Genomic DNA, 19661 nt, shown 5'->3' on the forward strand with positions numbered 1-19661 from the left:
CAGCCTTGGCTACAGAGTGAGATCCTGTTTCAAAGACAAGAGAAAAGCAGTTGGGTACTGGGGGGGGGGGGGGGTGCACGTTGTCCTGCACATTTGCTGAGCAAGTCTGCAAACATGAATTAATCTCTGGAACCCACCACATAAGGTGAACAGAAAGCCCCAAACTGAAAGTTGTCCCCTGACCTTCCCAAGTGTAGACACCTGGCAACCACTCTGGAAATACAATAATAAATTTAAATCACAACTAAAATTAGATGAGAGAAAAGTATTAACAGGAGTGGAACTCATTGTTTTCCTAATTAATAAAACTGATAGAATTTTTAAAAGAATGAGGTGTATGTGAGTAAAATCCAAGACAGCAGCATATTTCTGACCCTTTTATAATTTAACCAAGGTGTATGATCTTCATTTTTCTAATATAAACGGTTCTTTACCATTCAAAAGAGAAAAATATACATATGACTTTTCATGAACTAGTATAAGTAAACAAAACAAGTGTTCTGAATCTAAGGGACTAATTCATGAACAAATGAGCGATTGTCTCATTTTCCCATTGAAACTGTTAAGTTCGTTCTCAATTAACTTTATCAGTGGTGTTAACTTTTACTTAATACAAATCTCTGATGGAAGCTGGGCATGATAGGACTTGTCTTTAATCTCAGACCTGGGAGTTAGAGCCAGGCAGATCTCTTGGGAGTTGGAAGTCAACCAGGGCTACATAGTGAAACTGTCTAAAAATAATAATATAAAATAATGAATGTTAAAAAGAGAAAATCATTTAGCTCACTTCTATTAATAATACACAGAACTGAGCAAAGGTATGTTACGGCAGGTATTTAAAAATTATTTGGTTTTAAAAAATACAGTGAAAGCAGCGGCACGCCTTTAGTCCCAGCACTCAGGAGGTAGAGGCAAGGAAATCTTTGAGTTCAAGGCCAGTTTGGTCTACAAATCAAGTCCAAGGCAGCCAGGGATCTGTTATACAGAGAAACCCATCTCAAAAAAAATAAAAATAAAAAAATAATAGATGAGCAAAGAAATCAAGTTGGTCCCCAATCATAATCTTTCTATATTAACTTGCAATTTTAAATATACATATAAGAAAATAAAAAGATAAACATCTCTTCTAGAATTCAATTCACACTACTCTAGTATGTACAAATATTCTTTTATTGAAACTGACAGTAGTATCAAATCAGTTTACAAAATTCATTCCTTCCCGTTTGCTGACTGAACTATTCAAATTGAAAGGACTATTCAATGTTTTGACTTAAGCTTATTTTTTTCAGTATGTGATTTTAAACACAATTAGATAAAAGTAATCTAGAACTCCAAAAGGACAAACTTCCAGAGGATAGAGTGCTCAGTGTGTAGTTAAAGCACTGGCTGCTCTTCCAAAGATCTGTGTTTGATTGCACACACATGACAACTTACAACCAGCCATAACTCTAGGGGATCCAACACATAACAGACATGGATATAGTACACAGATATACATGTAGGCCAAATACCCATATATATAAAATGAAATGAAAAAATTAAGTCCGTCAAGAGTTTAGATAGCTCAGCAGTTAAGAGCATAAATTGTTCTTGCAGAAAACCTGAGTTCAGGGGTTGGGGATTTAGCTCAGTGGTAGAGCACTTGCCTAGAAAGCGCAAGACCCTGGGTTCGGTCCCCAGCTCCAAAAAAAAGAAAAAAAAAAAAAAAAAAAAAAAAGAAAATGAAAACCTGAGTTCAATTCCAGCATCTATGTTAGACCATTTGTAAACACCAACATCAAGAGAATCTGATGTTTCTGACCTCCTCCAAGTCTTGCACCCATATACATATACAAAGACATACACAGACACAAAATTTTAAAAGATTTTTTAAAGTCAATCAAGGTAGGAGGCATAGTGGTAAATGTCTTCATTCCCAACACTCAGAAGGTAAAGGCAGACAAGTATCTCTGAGTTCAAGACCAGCCTTATCTACAAATACTGAGTTCCAGACTAGCTTGGACTGCATAGTGGGGCCCCACCAGCCAAAAAAACCCTTCCTTTTTGGAAGCACTACAAAGATAAGAGGCCTGTGATCTTTTGCTGAAGACTGTGATATTTTGCCCTTTACTTTGTCACTACTACTGTGAAATACTTTGTTGTACATCTAAAATGTTTCTTCTGAGGATAGAGTAATTTGTTTAGCTTATATGAAGCCCTGAACTTAAAACTCAGGAGCACAATCAATAAATCAATGTATGTTTCTTCTAGCTAGACAAGCTAGAAGCAAGGACATTCAGTAGCTAAATCCACTGAAGAGTAGAATTAGTTATTATTAGTTATCATTAAAAAAAAGTTACCAAGGCCCTGGGTTCGGTCCCCAGCTCCGAAAAAAAGAACCAAAAAAAAAAAAAAAAAAAAAAAAGTTACCAAATTAATTACAAAGGAACATACTCATAGATCTGTAAATGGAGATAAATGTAAAGAAAAAAACATTTTAGATCGACAGCCAGGAAGTAGTGGCACACGCCTTTAATCCCATCACTTAGGAGGCAGAGGCAGGTGGATCTCTCTGAGTTCAAACCCAGCCTGATGTACAGAGCAAGTTCCAGGACAGCCACCAGTAATACACAGAGAAACCCTGTCTAGGGGGCAAAAAAAGAAAAAGAAGAAAAAAAAAGGTAAAAAAAAAAAATTTCTAGACGACAAAACTTACCATACTTACACAAGTACAGAAACATCCTATAAAACTCATCAACTCTTAGTACTTATTTCACAAAAACACTTGAAAAAGTAAACAATATAGTTAGCAAAAGATATTCACTATTGTTTATAAAAAATTAAAATTCTCTGTATATTTATAAAAGGAAAGTTGGTTACAGATTAGCCCTGTAATAAAATACCCAAGAGCAATTAAAAAGACATACACTAGATCTATAGTCATTGATGCAGAAAGATGTCTATATATATATATGAATTTTAAAAAGAAGAAATAATATTCATGTGATTCCTAAACATAAATCTCATATACTGTATAATGAATATTTATATACTGTATAATGAATACATTTATAGAAAAAGTCTGGAAAGATAATGTATATTAGTCTTAAAGCTCATTAACTTTCAAAAATAATAATAGATATTTACTTTCTACTTTATTCATTCTGTACTGTAATTGAATGTATTACTTTTATAATCTATCATACAGCATCTAAAACTAAGAAAAAATTATGAAAAATGTTAAGTACAATCTACAGCATTCATACTAATACAAAACTGCTATATTTTAACATAATAACTGAAAGAATATTTACTTTAAAAAAACTAAACACCTCCGGGCTGGGGATTTAGCTCAGTGGTAGAGCGCTTACCTAGGAAGCGCAAGGCCCTGGGTTCGGTCCCCAGCTCCGAAAAAAAAGAACCAAAAAAAAAAAAAAAAAACACCTCAACTTAATGACACTGAGGCTAAATCAAACTGGACCATCACACAATTCAATACCAACTAAACACTCTAATGGTTAGTAAGTGCTAAATCCAGATTTAACCTATCTAAAAACAACCTTTTTTTCCCTCAAATAGTACTTACAGTTTTCTACAATTTCATCAAAAACTGCATCACTTTTCTGTTCAAACTGAAAAAGAGAGAGGGAGAAAAAAATAACATTACTCTCAAATATTTCAATCTTATTTTTGGAGTCCCCTTCTCCTATAGCAGAATTCGTGCTGATGTTACAATCAAAAGTCAACTGTGTTACAGTGATGACTCCTGTGGAGTATGTAGGGCCAAGTCTGAAGTAATTCTACACCTTTAAAACAGCAAGCAGAGGGCTGGAGGGATGGCTCAGTGGTTAAACACACTTACTGCTACACTGACTGCTCTTCCAGAGGTCCTGAGTTCAATTCCCAGCAACCACATGGTGGCTCACAACCATCTGTCATGGGTTCGGATGCCCTCTTCTGGTGTGTCTGAAGTCAGTAACAGTGTACTCTCATATATAAAAAATAAATAAATCTTTAAAAAAAAACAGCAAGCAGAAATAAAGCAGAGGCCACTCCTGGAATTCATGAAAGTCTTCTTTGCTTCCGCCTTCCAAGTGTTGGGAATCCACAAGCCACAACAGCCCGCAAACATTTCCCAGAGACAATTAGTGATACAAGATTTTTAAAAGATAACACTAACACAACTTAGAATCACACTAGGAACGGATACTGATGTCAAAAGGCTCACCTTTGTAATTCAATAAAGCCAATGCTAAATAACTATGCCACTTGACAATTCCAGTATTTTTCTATGAGTTTAACAAGTACATAGAACACAATATATTTAGTATGCTAGGATCTTCAAATTTAATAAAAATATTAAAAACAGGAAATATTTGGCTGTACCTGCCCCTTACTACTTCTTCTCATCATTGATCAGTCTCAGTACTCTTAGCCACAAAATATAGATGTTAAAACTCCAGACATCCATTAGCAATTAACTGAAGTTGGCAAGGAACACCAATTACTTATCTAATTATTATTATAATGGTAATATGATTACCAATTATTACAAATGATTGCCAAATTTGTCTTGTTTTAAAACTACTAGTTGATACAATAAAACTAAAATAATATAAAGTGTAAAACAAGCATCAACGGGCTGGAGAGATGACTCAGTGGTTAAGAGCACTGACTGTTCTTCCAGAGGTCCTGAGTTCAATTCCCAGCACCCACATGGTAGCTCACAACCATCTGTAATGAGATCTGATGCCCTCTTCTGGTGTGTCTGAAGATAGCGACATATAAATAAAATAAGTAAATCTTAAAAGAAAAGAAGAAAAAAGTCAATAGCAGGGACTAGAGAGATAGCAGTTGCTGCTCTTCCAAGTCTGTGTGTGTGTACATAAATATTTTTGAATCAAACTATGGTTGACTGAACATACATAAATCAATGTGATATACCATAAAAAACTCAATTACTTCCACTGAAACTGAAAAAGAATTTGACAAAGTTTTGGAGTCTTTTAGAGCTGAGTATGGTAGCATACTCCTTTAATCCAAGCACTCAGGAAGCAGAGGCAAGCTGATCTGTGAGTTCCAGGCTAGCCAGAACTACATAGTAAGACCTTGTCTCAAAATGATGTGTGGGGGGAAGAGGGGAAACAAGGCACTGGAGAGATGGCTCAATGGTTAAGAGCACTGGCTGCTCTTCCAAACACCTGAACTGAGTTCCCAGCACCCACGTGATGGCTAACAACTATCTGTGACTCCAGTTCCAGGTGATGAGTGCCTTCTTTTGGCCTCTACAAGCACATGGTATACAGACATGCAAACGGAACACCTATACAAATAAAAAACAATAACAAAAATAAATTTTAAAAGGCCTTGAAGACTTTGGGGTATGAATAGATGACACATACCCCAAATTCATAAACAATAAAAGTCATATACAACAAACCTATAGACACTATATTAAGGGAAAAACTGAGAGCACTTCCTCTGAAATCAGACGAGGATGCCCACTATACAGTGTTCAAAGTCTTAACTAGATCAATTAAGAGGAAAGCACAAACGGTATAAAATGAAATAAATCAAACTATCCCTATTTGTAGATGATACAATTCTTTAAAGACTGAATCAAATAAAGAACTCTTGGATCTAATAAAAATAATAAAATTACAGGATACAAAGTCATTATTTAAAGAATAAATAAAAAATAGCTTTCATTTATAACAACAGTCTACTCTCAAGAAAAGAAATTAGGAAAAATATTCCACTCAAAATGACCCTCACCTACACACAAAAGTATTTAGGAGTATATCTAACCAAAGAGTTGAAAGACTTCTAAAATAAAAAGTTCAAAACACTGAGAAAGAAAAACACAGAAGATACTAGGTAATGAAAGATATTCCATGCACCAAGATTGGTAGAATTAATACTGTGAAAATGGCTATACTACCAAAATTAATCTATAGGTTTAATAAATGAAACCTATAATGAAATACCCCCACCCCCAGAGCTGAGGCCCAAATCCAGGGCCTTGCACTTGCTAGGCAAGCACTCTACCACTGAGCTAAATCACCAAACCCATCGAGCAAAAATTCTGATGTGGTATTTCACAGGTTTAAATACAAGAATTCGTATAGAACCATGAAATAGCCAAAGTGATCTTAAATTGTAAGAATATCACCGCAGGTGATACCTGACCTCAAATTATTCTACAGAAGTCAGGGGGCAGTGGTGATGTATACATTTAACCCCACTCAGCACTCAGGAGGCAGAGACAAATAGCTATCTCTGAGTTCGAGGCTATTTGGTTTACAGAGCCAGGACAGTAGGCTACACAGACAAACCCTATCTTGAAAAAACAAAACAAATTATGCTACAGAACTACAATAATACACTACCTGGTACTGACAAAAAGTAAACAGGTAGACCAATGGAATAAAGGATCCCTATTTAAAACAGCAACACTGAGGGGCTAGAGAGATGGGTTGGCGGTGTCTGAAAACAGCAACAGTGCACTCACATACAAACAAGCAATCCTGCTGGGCATGGTGGCTCATATCTTTAGTATCAGTTTTTAGGAGGCAAAGGTGAATCTCTGTGAATTCGAGGACAGACTGGTCTACGTGGTGAGATCCAGGACAACCAGGGTTATGTAGAAAGACCCTGTCTCAAAACAAGACAAAATAAAAGCTATGCCCACTTAATATTTTTAAAAAAGTCAAATGATGCTTACAAAATTGGGATTTCTAACTGTAAAAGGGATTAGATTTGTATCTTTCACCTTGTACAAAAGTCAATTTAAAGCAGAGAATATATACTGCTCATGTTTTTTCTTTGCTTTTTGGTTTTTGTTTTGTTTGTTTTTTAATTCTGGCTTGTTTTATTTGCCTGTTTTGTTAAAAACAAAGAACTAAGACATGGAGCTGGATGGGTAGGGAAGACGAAAGATTCTAAGAGGAAATGAGAGGTGAAACCATGGTAAGAATATACTGTATGAAAAAAAGTATTTTCATTAAAAAAAAAAAAAAAACAAGTGGTGTTGAAGAGGCACCTCAGCAGTTAAGTACTTGTGACCTCTGCTTTTCTAGAGGTCATGAGTTCAATCTCCAGCAACCACATGGTGGCTCTCAATCATCTATTCTGGGATCTGATGCCATCTTATATCATCAGATCACAGTACACTTCTGTCCTGCAGGCTTGCATGCAACAGAGAACTCATATATAAAAGCCACATAAATAAATCTTTTTTTCTAAAAGTCACATGTGGCAGCAGAAGAGAACCAACTCTTGCAATCTGCTTTCTGATCTCTACATGTGAGTGCATGTGTTCAGACACAAATGCACATAGGCACATAGGCACATAAAAACACACACACACACACACACACACACACACACACACACACACACACACACGATAAAATCCTTAAGTTAAAAAGAAAGCTGAGTGATACAGCTCAGAACATTTGCCTAATATATGTGAAGCACTAGGTCCAAACCCCAGTACCCCAACCCCTACAAAATCCTGATTCACAAAAACACATACAAAAGGTCGTGGGGGGCTGTAATTGTTACTAAGTTGTTAAATATTTACCTGGCTTGTTTGGCAAGGCTCTGGATATGAGCCTCAGAACCACCCAAATTGGGAGGATAATTGGAAATAAATTTAAAAAATGTAAAAGTCATGAAAAATTATGAAAAACAAAGATTATTATTTATGTGTGGATGCATGCATGTGTATGCATGGCCAAAGAAGCCAGAGAGAGCACTGGCTCCCCTGGAGCTGGAGTTACAGGAGGCTCTAAGCCTCCCTCCATGGGTACAGGAAACTAACTTGAATCCTATGCAATAATACTCCATCTTATCTGCTGAGCCATCTTTCCAGGCCCTCTTAGTATCTTAAATCTTAAAGATCATGGGTACTCTTTCCCACCTATTTATTTATTATTAGCATACAAGGGCTTGTGTACACTGTGTGTGGCAGTCAGAGGACAACTCTCGGGAGCTGGGAATCTCCCCTTCTACCATGCTTACTGCTGCTCTGTGTACTCCAGGATAACTGGCTGCTGGGTTTCCAAACGATTCTCTTGTATCTAGCTCCCATGTTACCACTGAAGTGCTGGGATTACAGATGCACATAACCACATCTGGCTTTTTATATGGAAGAGATTTTTTTACACACTGACCAATCTCATGAACTTCTACCACCAAATTTTGTTAGTTTTGTCTTAAAAAACTAACATGTTTTTATTTATGGGAAAGGTGGGGAATCAAAGTACAATTTCCAAGAACTGGTTCTCTCTTTTCGCCAGGTGGGTTCTAGGAACTGAGCTTAGGCTGTGGCACTTCCACACACTCGGCTAACATGCCAACCCAGTGTAAGATTTTTTTAACATTATTTGGCATAACCATTGCATTTATGAACTCACTACAGCTATAGTTACCTGTTCAAGATCAAGCCAATAAAATCAGTCTGTATCCCAATTACATTAGACTCGGTAAATTCCAAAAAAAGAAGAGTGGCCATGAGTGGTGAAGAAGTGGGAATGGGGAACTAGGGGTGGGTATGATCAAAATATGTTATTTAGGGGCTGAAGTGTTGGCTCAGTAATTAAGATCTCCTTCAAAGAGCATGGCTTTGGGGGCTGGGGATTTAGCTCAGTGGTTAGAGCGCTTACCTAGGAAGCGCAAGCGCAAGGCCCTGGGTTCGGTCCCCAGCTCCGAAAAAAAGAACCAAAAAAAAAAAAAAAAAAAAAAAGAGCATGGCTTTGACTCTCGGAACCCACGAGGCACCTGACAACCGATTAATTGTTATGGACACTATTACAGGTATCTCTTTGATGCTTGTGCAATAAATTTATAGAAGTGCAAAAACTGCATTAAAAGTTCTGGTAGTTATAATTCCACAGATATTTGCCAACTTGCTCCCCAAAATAGCTGTCCTAACTTCAACGTACATTGAGGGCTCCTTTCCTTAGTCTCACTCATACTGATATTATCAGTATTTTCACCACTGATCATCTGAGACCTGCATAAAGCTTTACACTCTTTGGCTTCTGTTTAATAGTTACTTCTACTCTCCAATCCTCTCACAACTGTCATATTAATATAAATTATTCTCAAAGAAATCTTCACAAAATAAATTGTAGTTCACAGATTTTCAATTGTATGTTATGAAAAATTTAAAGATGAATAAAAATGTACTTAATTTTTTCATTATGATTTATACATTTTAAATATTGTAAGAATGGGAGGACTACTTCCAGGTTCTCTACATGACAGAAGATGAAACTTCAATTTGTATCTTACAAATAATTTTTCATCCATCAATCAATTCCAAGAGAATGGTATCAATGAGCATGCGAGTTTTACCAATTTATTTAGGCCTTTTTTTCCTCTAAGAACTGGTGCATAGGTTTTAACGCCCACAGCTTACCATTATTTTGTAAATCGTTCATGTTTTTGTTTCCTATTACAATCTACATAACTGAAAAACAGCATTTCACTTCAATCCCTTGCTACTGGTATATAAAGTGTGTAACTGAATTTTTTACTTTGATGCTTTCACTTGTAATCTTGAAATTCCTTCATTTTAAAAGCACTTTGGATCCTTGGCAATGATAGTGCGCACCTTTAGTCCCAGCATTCAGGAGGCAGATAGACCTCTTGAGCTCAAAGTCAGCATGGTCTACAGAGTGAGTAGCAAAACAGCCAAATTGGGGGGTGGGGAGTGTGGGGTGGATATATGATACCTTGGGGTTGTATATAAAACTACATTGTTTATAAATAAAAACACCGTGACTTCTTTATGATTACTATGCCTTTTCTATGTATTGAATTAACTGTGTCCTGTAATAGTAACGTGGTTAAAGTGGACAGACATCCTTACCTTATTTCTAATTTAGAGTAAAAGTATTCATTTTTTTTACCAAGGATTGTAACTGTGGGCTTCACTGGACCGGATAACTATAATACAAAGCTAAGTCAGTCAATGGTGTTTAAAGAGCCACTGAAAGCCATGGAACCCTAAGCACTTGGCTTGGGTGACCAGCAGTTATTGTGCCACACATATACTAAGTGCTACATTACCTATGAGAGTCCAGACGCCTTTTGTCCCAGCACTGTCCTTCCCATTACATGTCTATAAACACGTATTTGTGCTCTTAACCTCAGATAAAGCCTAGGCCTAGCCCTAGACAAACTGACTCTAATGGCCCAAACTCCCAAGTTCTATTTGTTAACACAGATTCAAACCCCTGACATACACTAAATATAATACAAGCCAAACATCATCCCTAATGCCCTTTCACACTAGGATATGGCATCTGAAAGGCCTTTTCTCTCCCAGCATCTGCCTAGGGTGCAGAAATCAGTAGCTGGAAACCTGCCTAAGGCAGGCAAATGGAATCAAGGTTAAGGGTAAAACCCAAGCCTTAACTGACTGTCCTGGAACTTACTCTATAGACCAGGCTGGCCTTGAACTCACAGAGACCTGCCCCTGCCTCTGCCTCTGCCTCTGCCTCTGCCTCTCTCTGCCTCTCTGCCTCTCTCTGCCTCTCTGCCTCTCTCTGCCTCTCTGCCTCTCTCTGCCTCTCTGCCTCTCTCTGCCTCTCTGCCTCTCTCTGCCTCTCTGCCTCTCTCTGCCTCTCTCTGCCTCTCTGCCTCTCTCTGCCTCTCTGCCTCTCTCTGCCTCTCTCTGCCTCTCTGCCTCTCTCTGCCTCTCTCTGCCTCTCTGCCTCTCTGCCTCTCTCTGCCTCTCTGCCTCTCTCTGCCTCTCTCTGCCTCTCTCTGCCTCTCTCTGCCTCTCTGCCTCTCTCTGCCTCTCTCTGCCTCTCTCTGCCTCTCTGCCTCTCTCTGCCTCTCTGCCTCTCTCTGCCTCTCTGCCTCTCTCTGCCTCTCTCTGCCTCTCTGCCTCTCTCTGCCTCTCTGCCTCTCTCTGCCTCTCTCTGCCTCTCTGCCTCTCTCTGCCTCTCTCTGCCTCTCTCTGCCTCTCTGCCTCTCTCTGCCTCTCTGCCTCTCTCTGCCTCTCTGCCTCTCTCTTCAATCAGTCTAGTTAGAACATGTTTTTATGTTGACCTTAATTTCACGCAAGCTCTTTTATCCAATGACCCATCTGGCTGCTTTATGTTGCTGTTTGAGACAGCCTTGATCTGTAGCCAGGGTTGTTGAGCTCATGTAATGCTGCTGCCTTGGCCGTGCAAGTGCTGGAATGACAAGGGCGAGCTACCACGTGACTGTCTTGCAGCTCTATTATTTCCTTCACTTCCTTTGGTTTACTATACTTTATTTGCCTAGATTCCTTTGTTTCTTTTTAATTTATTGGGACAGGTCTCATGAAGCACAGTCTAGCCTGGAACCTTCCATGGCACCAAATCCACACCATCTTTGATAAGTCTGTATATTAATGTCAGATAAAGTAGACTTAAAGAAAGAAAGCTTTTGGCAGGCATACAATTATTTAGTATAGTCATCAGTAAGACATAATTCTATAACATGAAGTTTTTAACACAACCTTGTAATGCACGAAAACAAGCAAAATCTGCAACTATATTTACTAGATATATAATACTTGCCAGTAACTCTTTTCTTTTCTTTTTTTTCCTCAGAACTGAGGACCAAACCCAGGGCCTTGCACTTGCTAGGCAAGTGCTCTACCACTGAGCTAAATCCCCAACCTGCCAGTAACTCTTCTTTTTTTTTTTTTTTTTTTTTTTTTGGTTCTTTTTTTTCCGGAGCTGGGGACCGAACCCAGGGCCTTGCGCTTGTGCTTCCTAGGTAAGCGCTCTACCACTGAGCTAAATCCCCAGCCCCGCCAGTAACTCTTCTAATACCCTGATGGGAGGTCTCATGCTTGCAACAAAAGTATGCAAAATCTCAAACCTCTCCAGCCAGCATCCACTGGACCTCACACTCTCCAATAAGACCTGAATCTCAGACTTAAATAAGGCTGGGGAGTCAGGCATTGTCCAAATGCACTCCAGCTTTCCTATTCTATCTCAGCCCTAGCCAGAGCAGTAGCTGTTCCCTGTAATCTTTTTATTTAGGGTTTTATTTATATCTTGAAGTTACTTGTCCATTGCTGTTTCCTAATTTTACAACTTTGTTGGAGGTGGAATATTAAGACAGTCTTACACAGTCCATGCTAACTTTGAACTCATGTAGCTCAGATCTCCCTCCACCTCCCAAATGCTGAGACCACAGGTGTGTATCAAATACTGTATGCATTTTGTCCTCTGACTGTAATCACAAAAGACAGGCACATTGTAACTATGAACTAATTGGGTTGTATCCTTGGGCTGTAGTATAGGACTCAACCAGAATTGTGACAATGCCTGACATGTAGTGCCATTACAGTTGGCCTCACTGTCACCTGTAATTGGGTATGATTACATGTCAAGTGAAGCAAGCACTCAGAACTACACTTCATTGTTAAAGCACTAATGATGGCTACAAAGTCTATTACTTGAGAAGGGTTCACTATGTACTCTTGAACAGTTGCAGAAGAAAATAAATGTAGGTACATTAGCTCAATTCAAACAACATTCAAGAAGAACAGAAGAATACTTGCCATAAACTTATAAACAAACAGTCTTATGCAAACCTTTAATCCCAGCACTTGGGAGGCAGGGAGAGCTCTAAGTCTGAAGCCAACTTGGTCTACATAGTTCCAGGACAGTTACAGCTCACTACATGAACAAATAAATTACAAATCAGGATAATTTAGTCACTGGGTTTTTGCTTTTTTTTTTTTAACCCAAGTAACAGCAATTACTCAGAAAAAATATGAATCAGAAACAGAACAAGTGATTACACCAGAATGAAACTAACAATTTCAACCCTTCAGTGAAAATGACGTATCCTTCACATAAGAACTAGCATCCTTTTGTTGAAAACCCTGTGTTGTTTATCTTTATGTGAAATAAATGCCTTGCTGTAAGATTTTCATTTACCTCAAAACTGATACCAATCTCTTTGATATTGTCACCAGATCACCAGTTCTCAACCTTCCTCATGCTGTGGTAACCCCCAACCATAAAATTATTTCCATTGCTACTTTATAATTGGGATGATGGTGTTATGAAATCATAATGTATATATCTGGTATGCAGGATCCCTAATATTCAACCCCCGTAAGAGTCATTCGACCTCCAAAAGGGGTCATGACCCACAGGCTGAGAATTGCTGCACTAGATCTACAACCACAACCAAGATCAACTGCATCTACAAGGTAAATTCAAGGCCACCCTGAAATAGGTAGAGAAATGCTATCTATTTCTCTATCTTTAAAAAGGGAGCAAGGGGGCTGGGGATTCCCCTGGAGAGATGGCTCAGTGGTCAAGAGCACTGATGCTCTTCCAGAGGTCCTGAGTTCAATTCCCAGCAAGCTTGGTCTACAGAGCAAGTTCTAGAACAGCCAAAGCTGCACAAAAAACAAAAACAAAACAAAACAAAAGAAGGGAGCTAGAAACCTTAGAAACTACATGCAAAAATAGTCAATGATAACAGTTTACTTGATTGCTGGTGGAAATTTAAGACAAGTATAGTTGTATTTTTAATAAAGTTGAATCATTACAGTCTCACTAGTCCTATACTGAAGATGAAAAAGATCACAGGCTTAAGGAGACAAAAGCAATGGAGTGGACTTATCCTCTACAATCTGCAGACCTACTACAGAACAATATTTTCCCTGCAAATGCCTAAACGGCCCACTGTTGTAGAAATGGGGCTTCTGAGGAAACAGCCATCTTCAGATCAGCTGTGCCTGCTTGTATACATCCATCACAATCAAGCTTAAATGGACTGTCCACATTTCTTCACAGGAAGAAAAGGTAGAGAGTCACTGAACCTTCACCTGAGATTCTAGACACTCCTCCCAGCCATTTGTACTCAACCCTAATTGCAAAATGGCCTCGAGGTCTCCAGGTGCTGGAGTGTATAGCGTAGGGTTACCTAAAAGGGTTCCATTTATGATTCAGAGGAGAAAGCCACTAACATAGGCTGGGTGAAGACTTTCAGTATGGCTGCTTTGGGGGTCCATGTTCCAGCAAGAAACTTCTGCATCCATGCTCTGTAAGTAAGCAAGCCTAATACCCAGGATAAACTGTGACAAAATGGTACTTTTGAGTTTTAGAAACAAAAGCAAAGAAAGGGTAAAGAAATCACAATGTATTTTTTAAGTACTATTATAAGGAAGATGGTTCAGTCAGTAAAGTGCTTGTTTTACAAGCAAGACAATCTGAATTGGAGCCCCAGGACCTACAAATTAAAAAAAAAAAAAAAAAGGCAGGTATGATGGCATGCACCAGCAATGGGGAGGCAGAGCCTAGGTCCCTAGGACACTTGGCTCACCGGACACATGCTGATCAGCAAAGGTCCAGGCCAATTAAAGACCCTGCCTCAAAAAACAAGGTGAACAGCTTCTGAGGGAGCAGCGCTCTATTATCTCTGGTCTCCACACACAAGCATACATGTACACCTAACTGCAGCACTCACACACACACAAGACTACCACAAAAGAAACTGTGCAAGAAAACAACAGGCTAAGGAACAACCTCCGCTGGAGAGCAAGGAAGGCTACAAAGCAGCAAGGCTCTCAGGTAAGCCATTAGGATGCCATCAGACAAAACAACCGACCTCAAATGTCAAACAGGAAGACCACTTGCCTGAAGGTGGCAGCACACGCCTTTAATCCCAGCACTTGGGAAGCAGAGGTAAGCAGATCTCAGAGTTCAAGGCCAGCATGGTCTACAGAGCATGTTCCAGGATAACCAGGGATACACAGAGAAACCCTGCCTCAACAAACCAAAGCCAACAAAAACCTCTGCAAATCAAGTACAGGGTTGGTGATCATTAGATTTTTTTAGGGTTTTGTTTTGTTATAATTTTATGTATATGGTTGTTTTGCCTTCACATATATAATAAGCATCATATATGCCAGGTAATCGGCCAAAGAGAGTGTCAGATTCCCTAGAACTGGATTCCCAGGCAGATGTGAGACACCATGTGGGTTCTGGGAATTGAATCTGGGTCTTCCTAAAAGAGCAACCAGTGTTCGGAGCCACTTAACCATCTCTCCACTCCCATTCTAAGTGATCTTATAGAGGAAACTTTTTTAGCTAAGCATCATGGCACGAAAACAAAAACTACTCCCTTGAAGTAAGGAAAGGAAAAATAACAACATACAGACACCAAGGGGATAGGAATAATCAACAGACTATCTCAGACTGTAACCTACAGCTTCTTTGGGAACCAGGAAGTAAACGTAAGCACTTGAATCCCTGAACTCAGTCCTGGAATCCCGCCACAGAAGAACACCAACATCTGAAAGTTGTCCTTTGACCTTCATGTGTACCCTATGCATGTATGCTCACTCAAAACACTAAGACACACACACACACACACACACACACACACACACACACATTTTTAAAAATGAGGAAAAGGTTTCTCTTGAACATAGACTCTTGTCTCTAAACACCATTTGAAAATAAAAAGTACAAGGAATTCTTCAAGAACTGGTTCATACTAACAGAGCAGTGGTTGCCTTTAATCCCAGCACTGAGTTCCAGGATAGCCATGCCTACACAGAGAAAGCCTGTCTCCAGAAAAACAAAACAAAACAGTAACAACAACACCAGTGGTTCTTTTTTTTTTTTTTAAAGATTTTATTTATCTCTGGGAATACACTATAGCTATCTTCAGAAACATCAGAAGATGGTGTCGAATCCCATTACAAATGGTTGTGAGCCACCATTTGGCTGCTGGGAATTGAACTCAGGTCCTCTGGAAGAGCAGTCAGTGCTCTTAACCACTGAGCCATCTCTACAGCCTGAATTGGTTATTTCTAAGGTTAGCATAGTAGATAAATCTTTCAGGCCAGAAAGAAAAACAACCTTTCAAGTACTACTAAAGGTAAGGATTCCCTTGGGGACACACAAACACACATGTAATTTATTTAAAAATTAGATGGTTTATTTTCATGTGATATATATATACAAGTTTTGCCTGCAGGTATGCATGCATGTATGTACATATGTACGTATGTATGTTTGTATGTATAAAATATAACTGGTGCCCACAGAGGGAAGAAGAGGGCATCGGATCCCTTGGAACCTCAATTATAAGGACTCGAAGCCACCACATGGTGCTGGAAATCAAACTCTTGCTTCTCTTCAAGAGCAACAAGTATTTTTAACCAGAATCCCAAATAAATCCAACTTAAAAACAATTTTGGGAGGTCTGGAGAAATGCCTCACTGGTTAAGAACACAGGCTGGGGCTGGAGAGATGGCTCAGTGGTTAAGAGCACCGACTGCTCTTCCAGAGGTCCTGAGTTCAAATCCCAGCAACCACATGGTGGCTCACAACCATCTGTAATGATATCTGATGCCCTCTTCTGGTGTGTCTGAAGGCAGCTACAGTGTACTCATATATAATAAATAAATAAAATATTGAAAAAAACAAAACAAAACAAAAAAAAAAACCACAGGCTGTTCTTCCTCGGGTTCAATTCCCAGCAACAACATGGCAGTTCAGGAACATCTGTAGTTCCAGTGACAGGGAATCTGACACCTTCCTCTGGCTTCCAGGAGCACTGCACGCATGTAGTGTACAGACTCAGACCAACATTCATATGTATCTTATAAAATTTTTAAAATCTAAAAACTCATTTAAGAAAATAAAAACCTAGGTGGTAGCACATGCCTTTAATTTCAGCATTCAGAAGAAGGCGGCAAATCCCTGAGTTAAAGACCACCCTGGTCTACAGAACGAGTTCTAAGACAGCCAGGGTTAAACAATAGAGAAACCCTGTCTCAAAAAAAAAGGGTGGGGGCTGGAGAGATGGCTCAGTGGTTAAGAGCACTAGTTGCTCTTTCAGGGGTCCTGAGTTCAATTCCCAGCAACCACCTGGTGGCTCACAACCATCTGTAATGGGATGCTCTCTTCTGATGTGTCTGAAGACAGCTACAGTGTACTCATATAAATAAATTTAATAAATTTTAAAAAAAGGAGGGTGGGGAAGGAAAAAGAAACATTAAGCACGAAGATGAAGCCTGTTGTGGTGGTACATGCCTTTAATCTCAGCACTCAAAAGGCAGAGGAAGAAAATCTATTTAAGTGAGACCAACCTGAAAGGGAGAGGGAGCAAAATTGAGAAGGGAGAAAAGGGAGGAGGGAAAGAAGGGGGAAAGCAAATGCTAGGAAGGAATTAAATTCTTATAGGAAAATCTAAGTAAACTTGGACTTGGTGATTTCATGAATGAAATAAAAAGTACATGCTATACAAAAGAGAAACAAAAATTCTAAACTTCTATATATCAAAAGATATGTTCACAAGTATGAAAATATAGCCCTGGGATGGGAGAAAATATGTGCACATCTCCTGTGAAGAGTTCAATAGCCAGAAACTAGGTGTAATGGTAGCACATACCTGTAATCCTAGCACTTGGAAAGTTAAGGAACTCTCAAATTCCAGGTGAGCTTAAGCAACACAAGTTCCAAGCCAGCCCATGCTATATAGCATGGTCCTATCTCAAGGAAGTTTAGTATGGAGAACACATATATAAAAATTTCCACAACTCAGCAAAAAAATAAAAAAAGACAAAGTCAGTTAAGGACCAGACAAAGGACAAAGACTATACATTTTACCAAAGAGGATATGGTATATCAATGGCCAATATACACATACAAAGATACTCAACATCACCACCAATCATTATCAACAACGACATCATTGTCATTGAGAGATGGCCCTGTCCCTGACCTGCTGCAGCACTCAGAGAGCAAGACCTGCCCCTCACCTGGGCAGAATAGTAGAGCTGACCATGGATGTGGAGTTATCAAGTAAGCAGGTCCCCAAAGACATGAGTGTTAGGAGAGCCAGCCCTGCCTCTTGTCTGCTGTATAGTGGTGTTAGCGAGGGAAATCCCCTCCCTCCCTTTTGCCCTTGCCACCAGCAGTGGGTGGAAGAGATGGCCCTGACAGGGTTATGAAAGCAGGAGAGCTGGCCTTGCCCCTCACTTGGGCAGCACAGTAGAGATGAACGACCCTGATGGTAGGCCCCGCAACTTGTCTGCTGTGCAGCAACATGGGCAAGGGAGGGATGGCCTTCCCCACTCTTGCCCCTGCCACCTATTGCAGGCAGGAGAGCTGTTCCTGCTCCTGACCTAGGCAATAGGATAGAACTTTTCCTGGATAGTGAATTGGTGGTAAGCCAGCCCCGAGGGTGTGAAGAGCAGGAAAGTTGAGAGCTGACAAGCTCAGATACCTCTCAGACCCAGATTTAGGGCTTTGAATTGTTCCACCCCACCATCTAACCCACCAATAAACTGCTGGAGTGCATGAAGGGGCCCGGTCCCATAGATTCAAAACTACAGGCTCTCCATGACACAAGGCAGTAACAAAATATCCGAGGAGTCCCAGTGAGGTTCCAGTATGGGCAGAGTAGCAGAAGCCAGAGGCCTTGTACCAGACTAATGAGTCACTGCAATGAACATTTGCAAGCAAAGAAGTGTGGACAAAGGGAATACTATGGGACATACTGTGATACAGTATAGCTTCCACGAGATACTTTTTTCCTGTGTTTGGGGGGGAGGGGGTGGCACCAAGGGTTGCAAAGTAGAGGTCGGGTATGAAGGGAGGGGGAGATGAGTAGATTGTGGTACATGATGTAGAATTCATAAACCAATAAAGTTAAAGAAAAAAAAGAAGAAAAGTGCAAATCCAGACCAGCCAGCTGATTCCATAGGTTAACATGTCATACAAGCTTTATGTCCTAAATTAAATCACCAGAACCCAAATCCCTACAGGTAATATAGGAGCCACAGGCTCATGGCCTGATATATACATACCAGCTAGCCTAGAGACCATACCTAAAAATGAAGGCGAATACGGATTCCTGAAAGTTGTCCTCTAACCTCCACTTTGTACCAGGCACACATACATACAGTCAGTCAACACCCCTTCCCCACCCCCTCTCATACAGAGTAAATTAAGTGAAAAATGTAAGAGCCAGCAAACGGCTCAGTGGTAAAGACCATGTCACCAAGCAGTACAGCATGAGTTCAGTCCCTAACATCTACCAAGTGGGAACAGAGAACCAGCTGCTGAAAAGTTGTCCTCTTATCTTCACATGTGTAAAAGGGTATGTTTGAGCAAACACACACAATAAATGCAATAAAAACAAATTAAAGGGAAGCAAGGTTCAGATCCCAACACCCATACTGAGGCAACTCACAACCACATGCTCCTAGAGGATCTAAGGCCTCTGGTCTCGTCAGGCACATGCATATACCCACACACACTGTCTCAGGGTTACTATTGCTGGATGAAACACCATGACCAAAGCAACTTTGGGAAAAAAGGGTTTACTTGGCTTGCGTGTCATCATTACTGTATCTAAAGGAAGAAATTAAGGACAGGAACTCAAACAGGGCAGGAACTGTGTGGTGGTTTGAATAGGTATGGCCCTCAGAGATTCATGTGTTTGAATGCTTGGCCTGTAGGGAGTGGCACTATTAGAAGATATGGTCCTGTTGGAGTAGGTGTGGCCTTGTTGGAGGAAGCAGGTTTTAACTTCAATTTTTTTCAAGGTCTACTTCTAATGATGGTTCTTAAACACTTTAACCTCCCTTGTAGCCCACCTCCTACCAGAGGTAGTATAGAAGAAAGGATATGGAGGAAGTGGACCTG

At 39.8% G+C, this 19661-nt stretch overlaps 1 protein-coding gene across 10 annotated transcripts in view; it reads right to left on the reverse strand.

Moving 5' to 3' along the window:
- Window positions 1–19661, reverse strand: part of Zmym4 (zinc finger MYM-type containing 4) — a 120493-nt gene that overhangs the window by 86816 nt on the left and 14016 nt on the right. For 8 of the 10 annotated variants that reach the window (XM_063287760.1, XM_063287761.1, NM_001107982.2 and 5 more), the window contains one exon: window positions 3566–3611. The exons of 1 other annotated variant lie outside the window; for it this stretch is intronic. In XM_063287760.1, the coding sequence (XP_063143830.1) occupies window positions 3566–3611 (46 nt within the window). Of the gene's footprint in view, window positions 1–3565; window positions 3612–19661 lie in introns of those variants that run through there. One more of the 10 variants, XM_039110032.2, reaches the window with a different exon arrangement.

The sequence above is a fragment of the Rattus norvegicus genome, chromosome 5 (genome assembly GCF_036323735.1).
Source record: "Rattus norvegicus strain BN/NHsdMcwi chromosome 5, GRCr8, whole genome shotgun sequence".
Classification (NCBI taxonomy): Eukaryota; Metazoa; Chordata; class Mammalia; order Rodentia; family Muridae; genus Rattus; species Rattus norvegicus.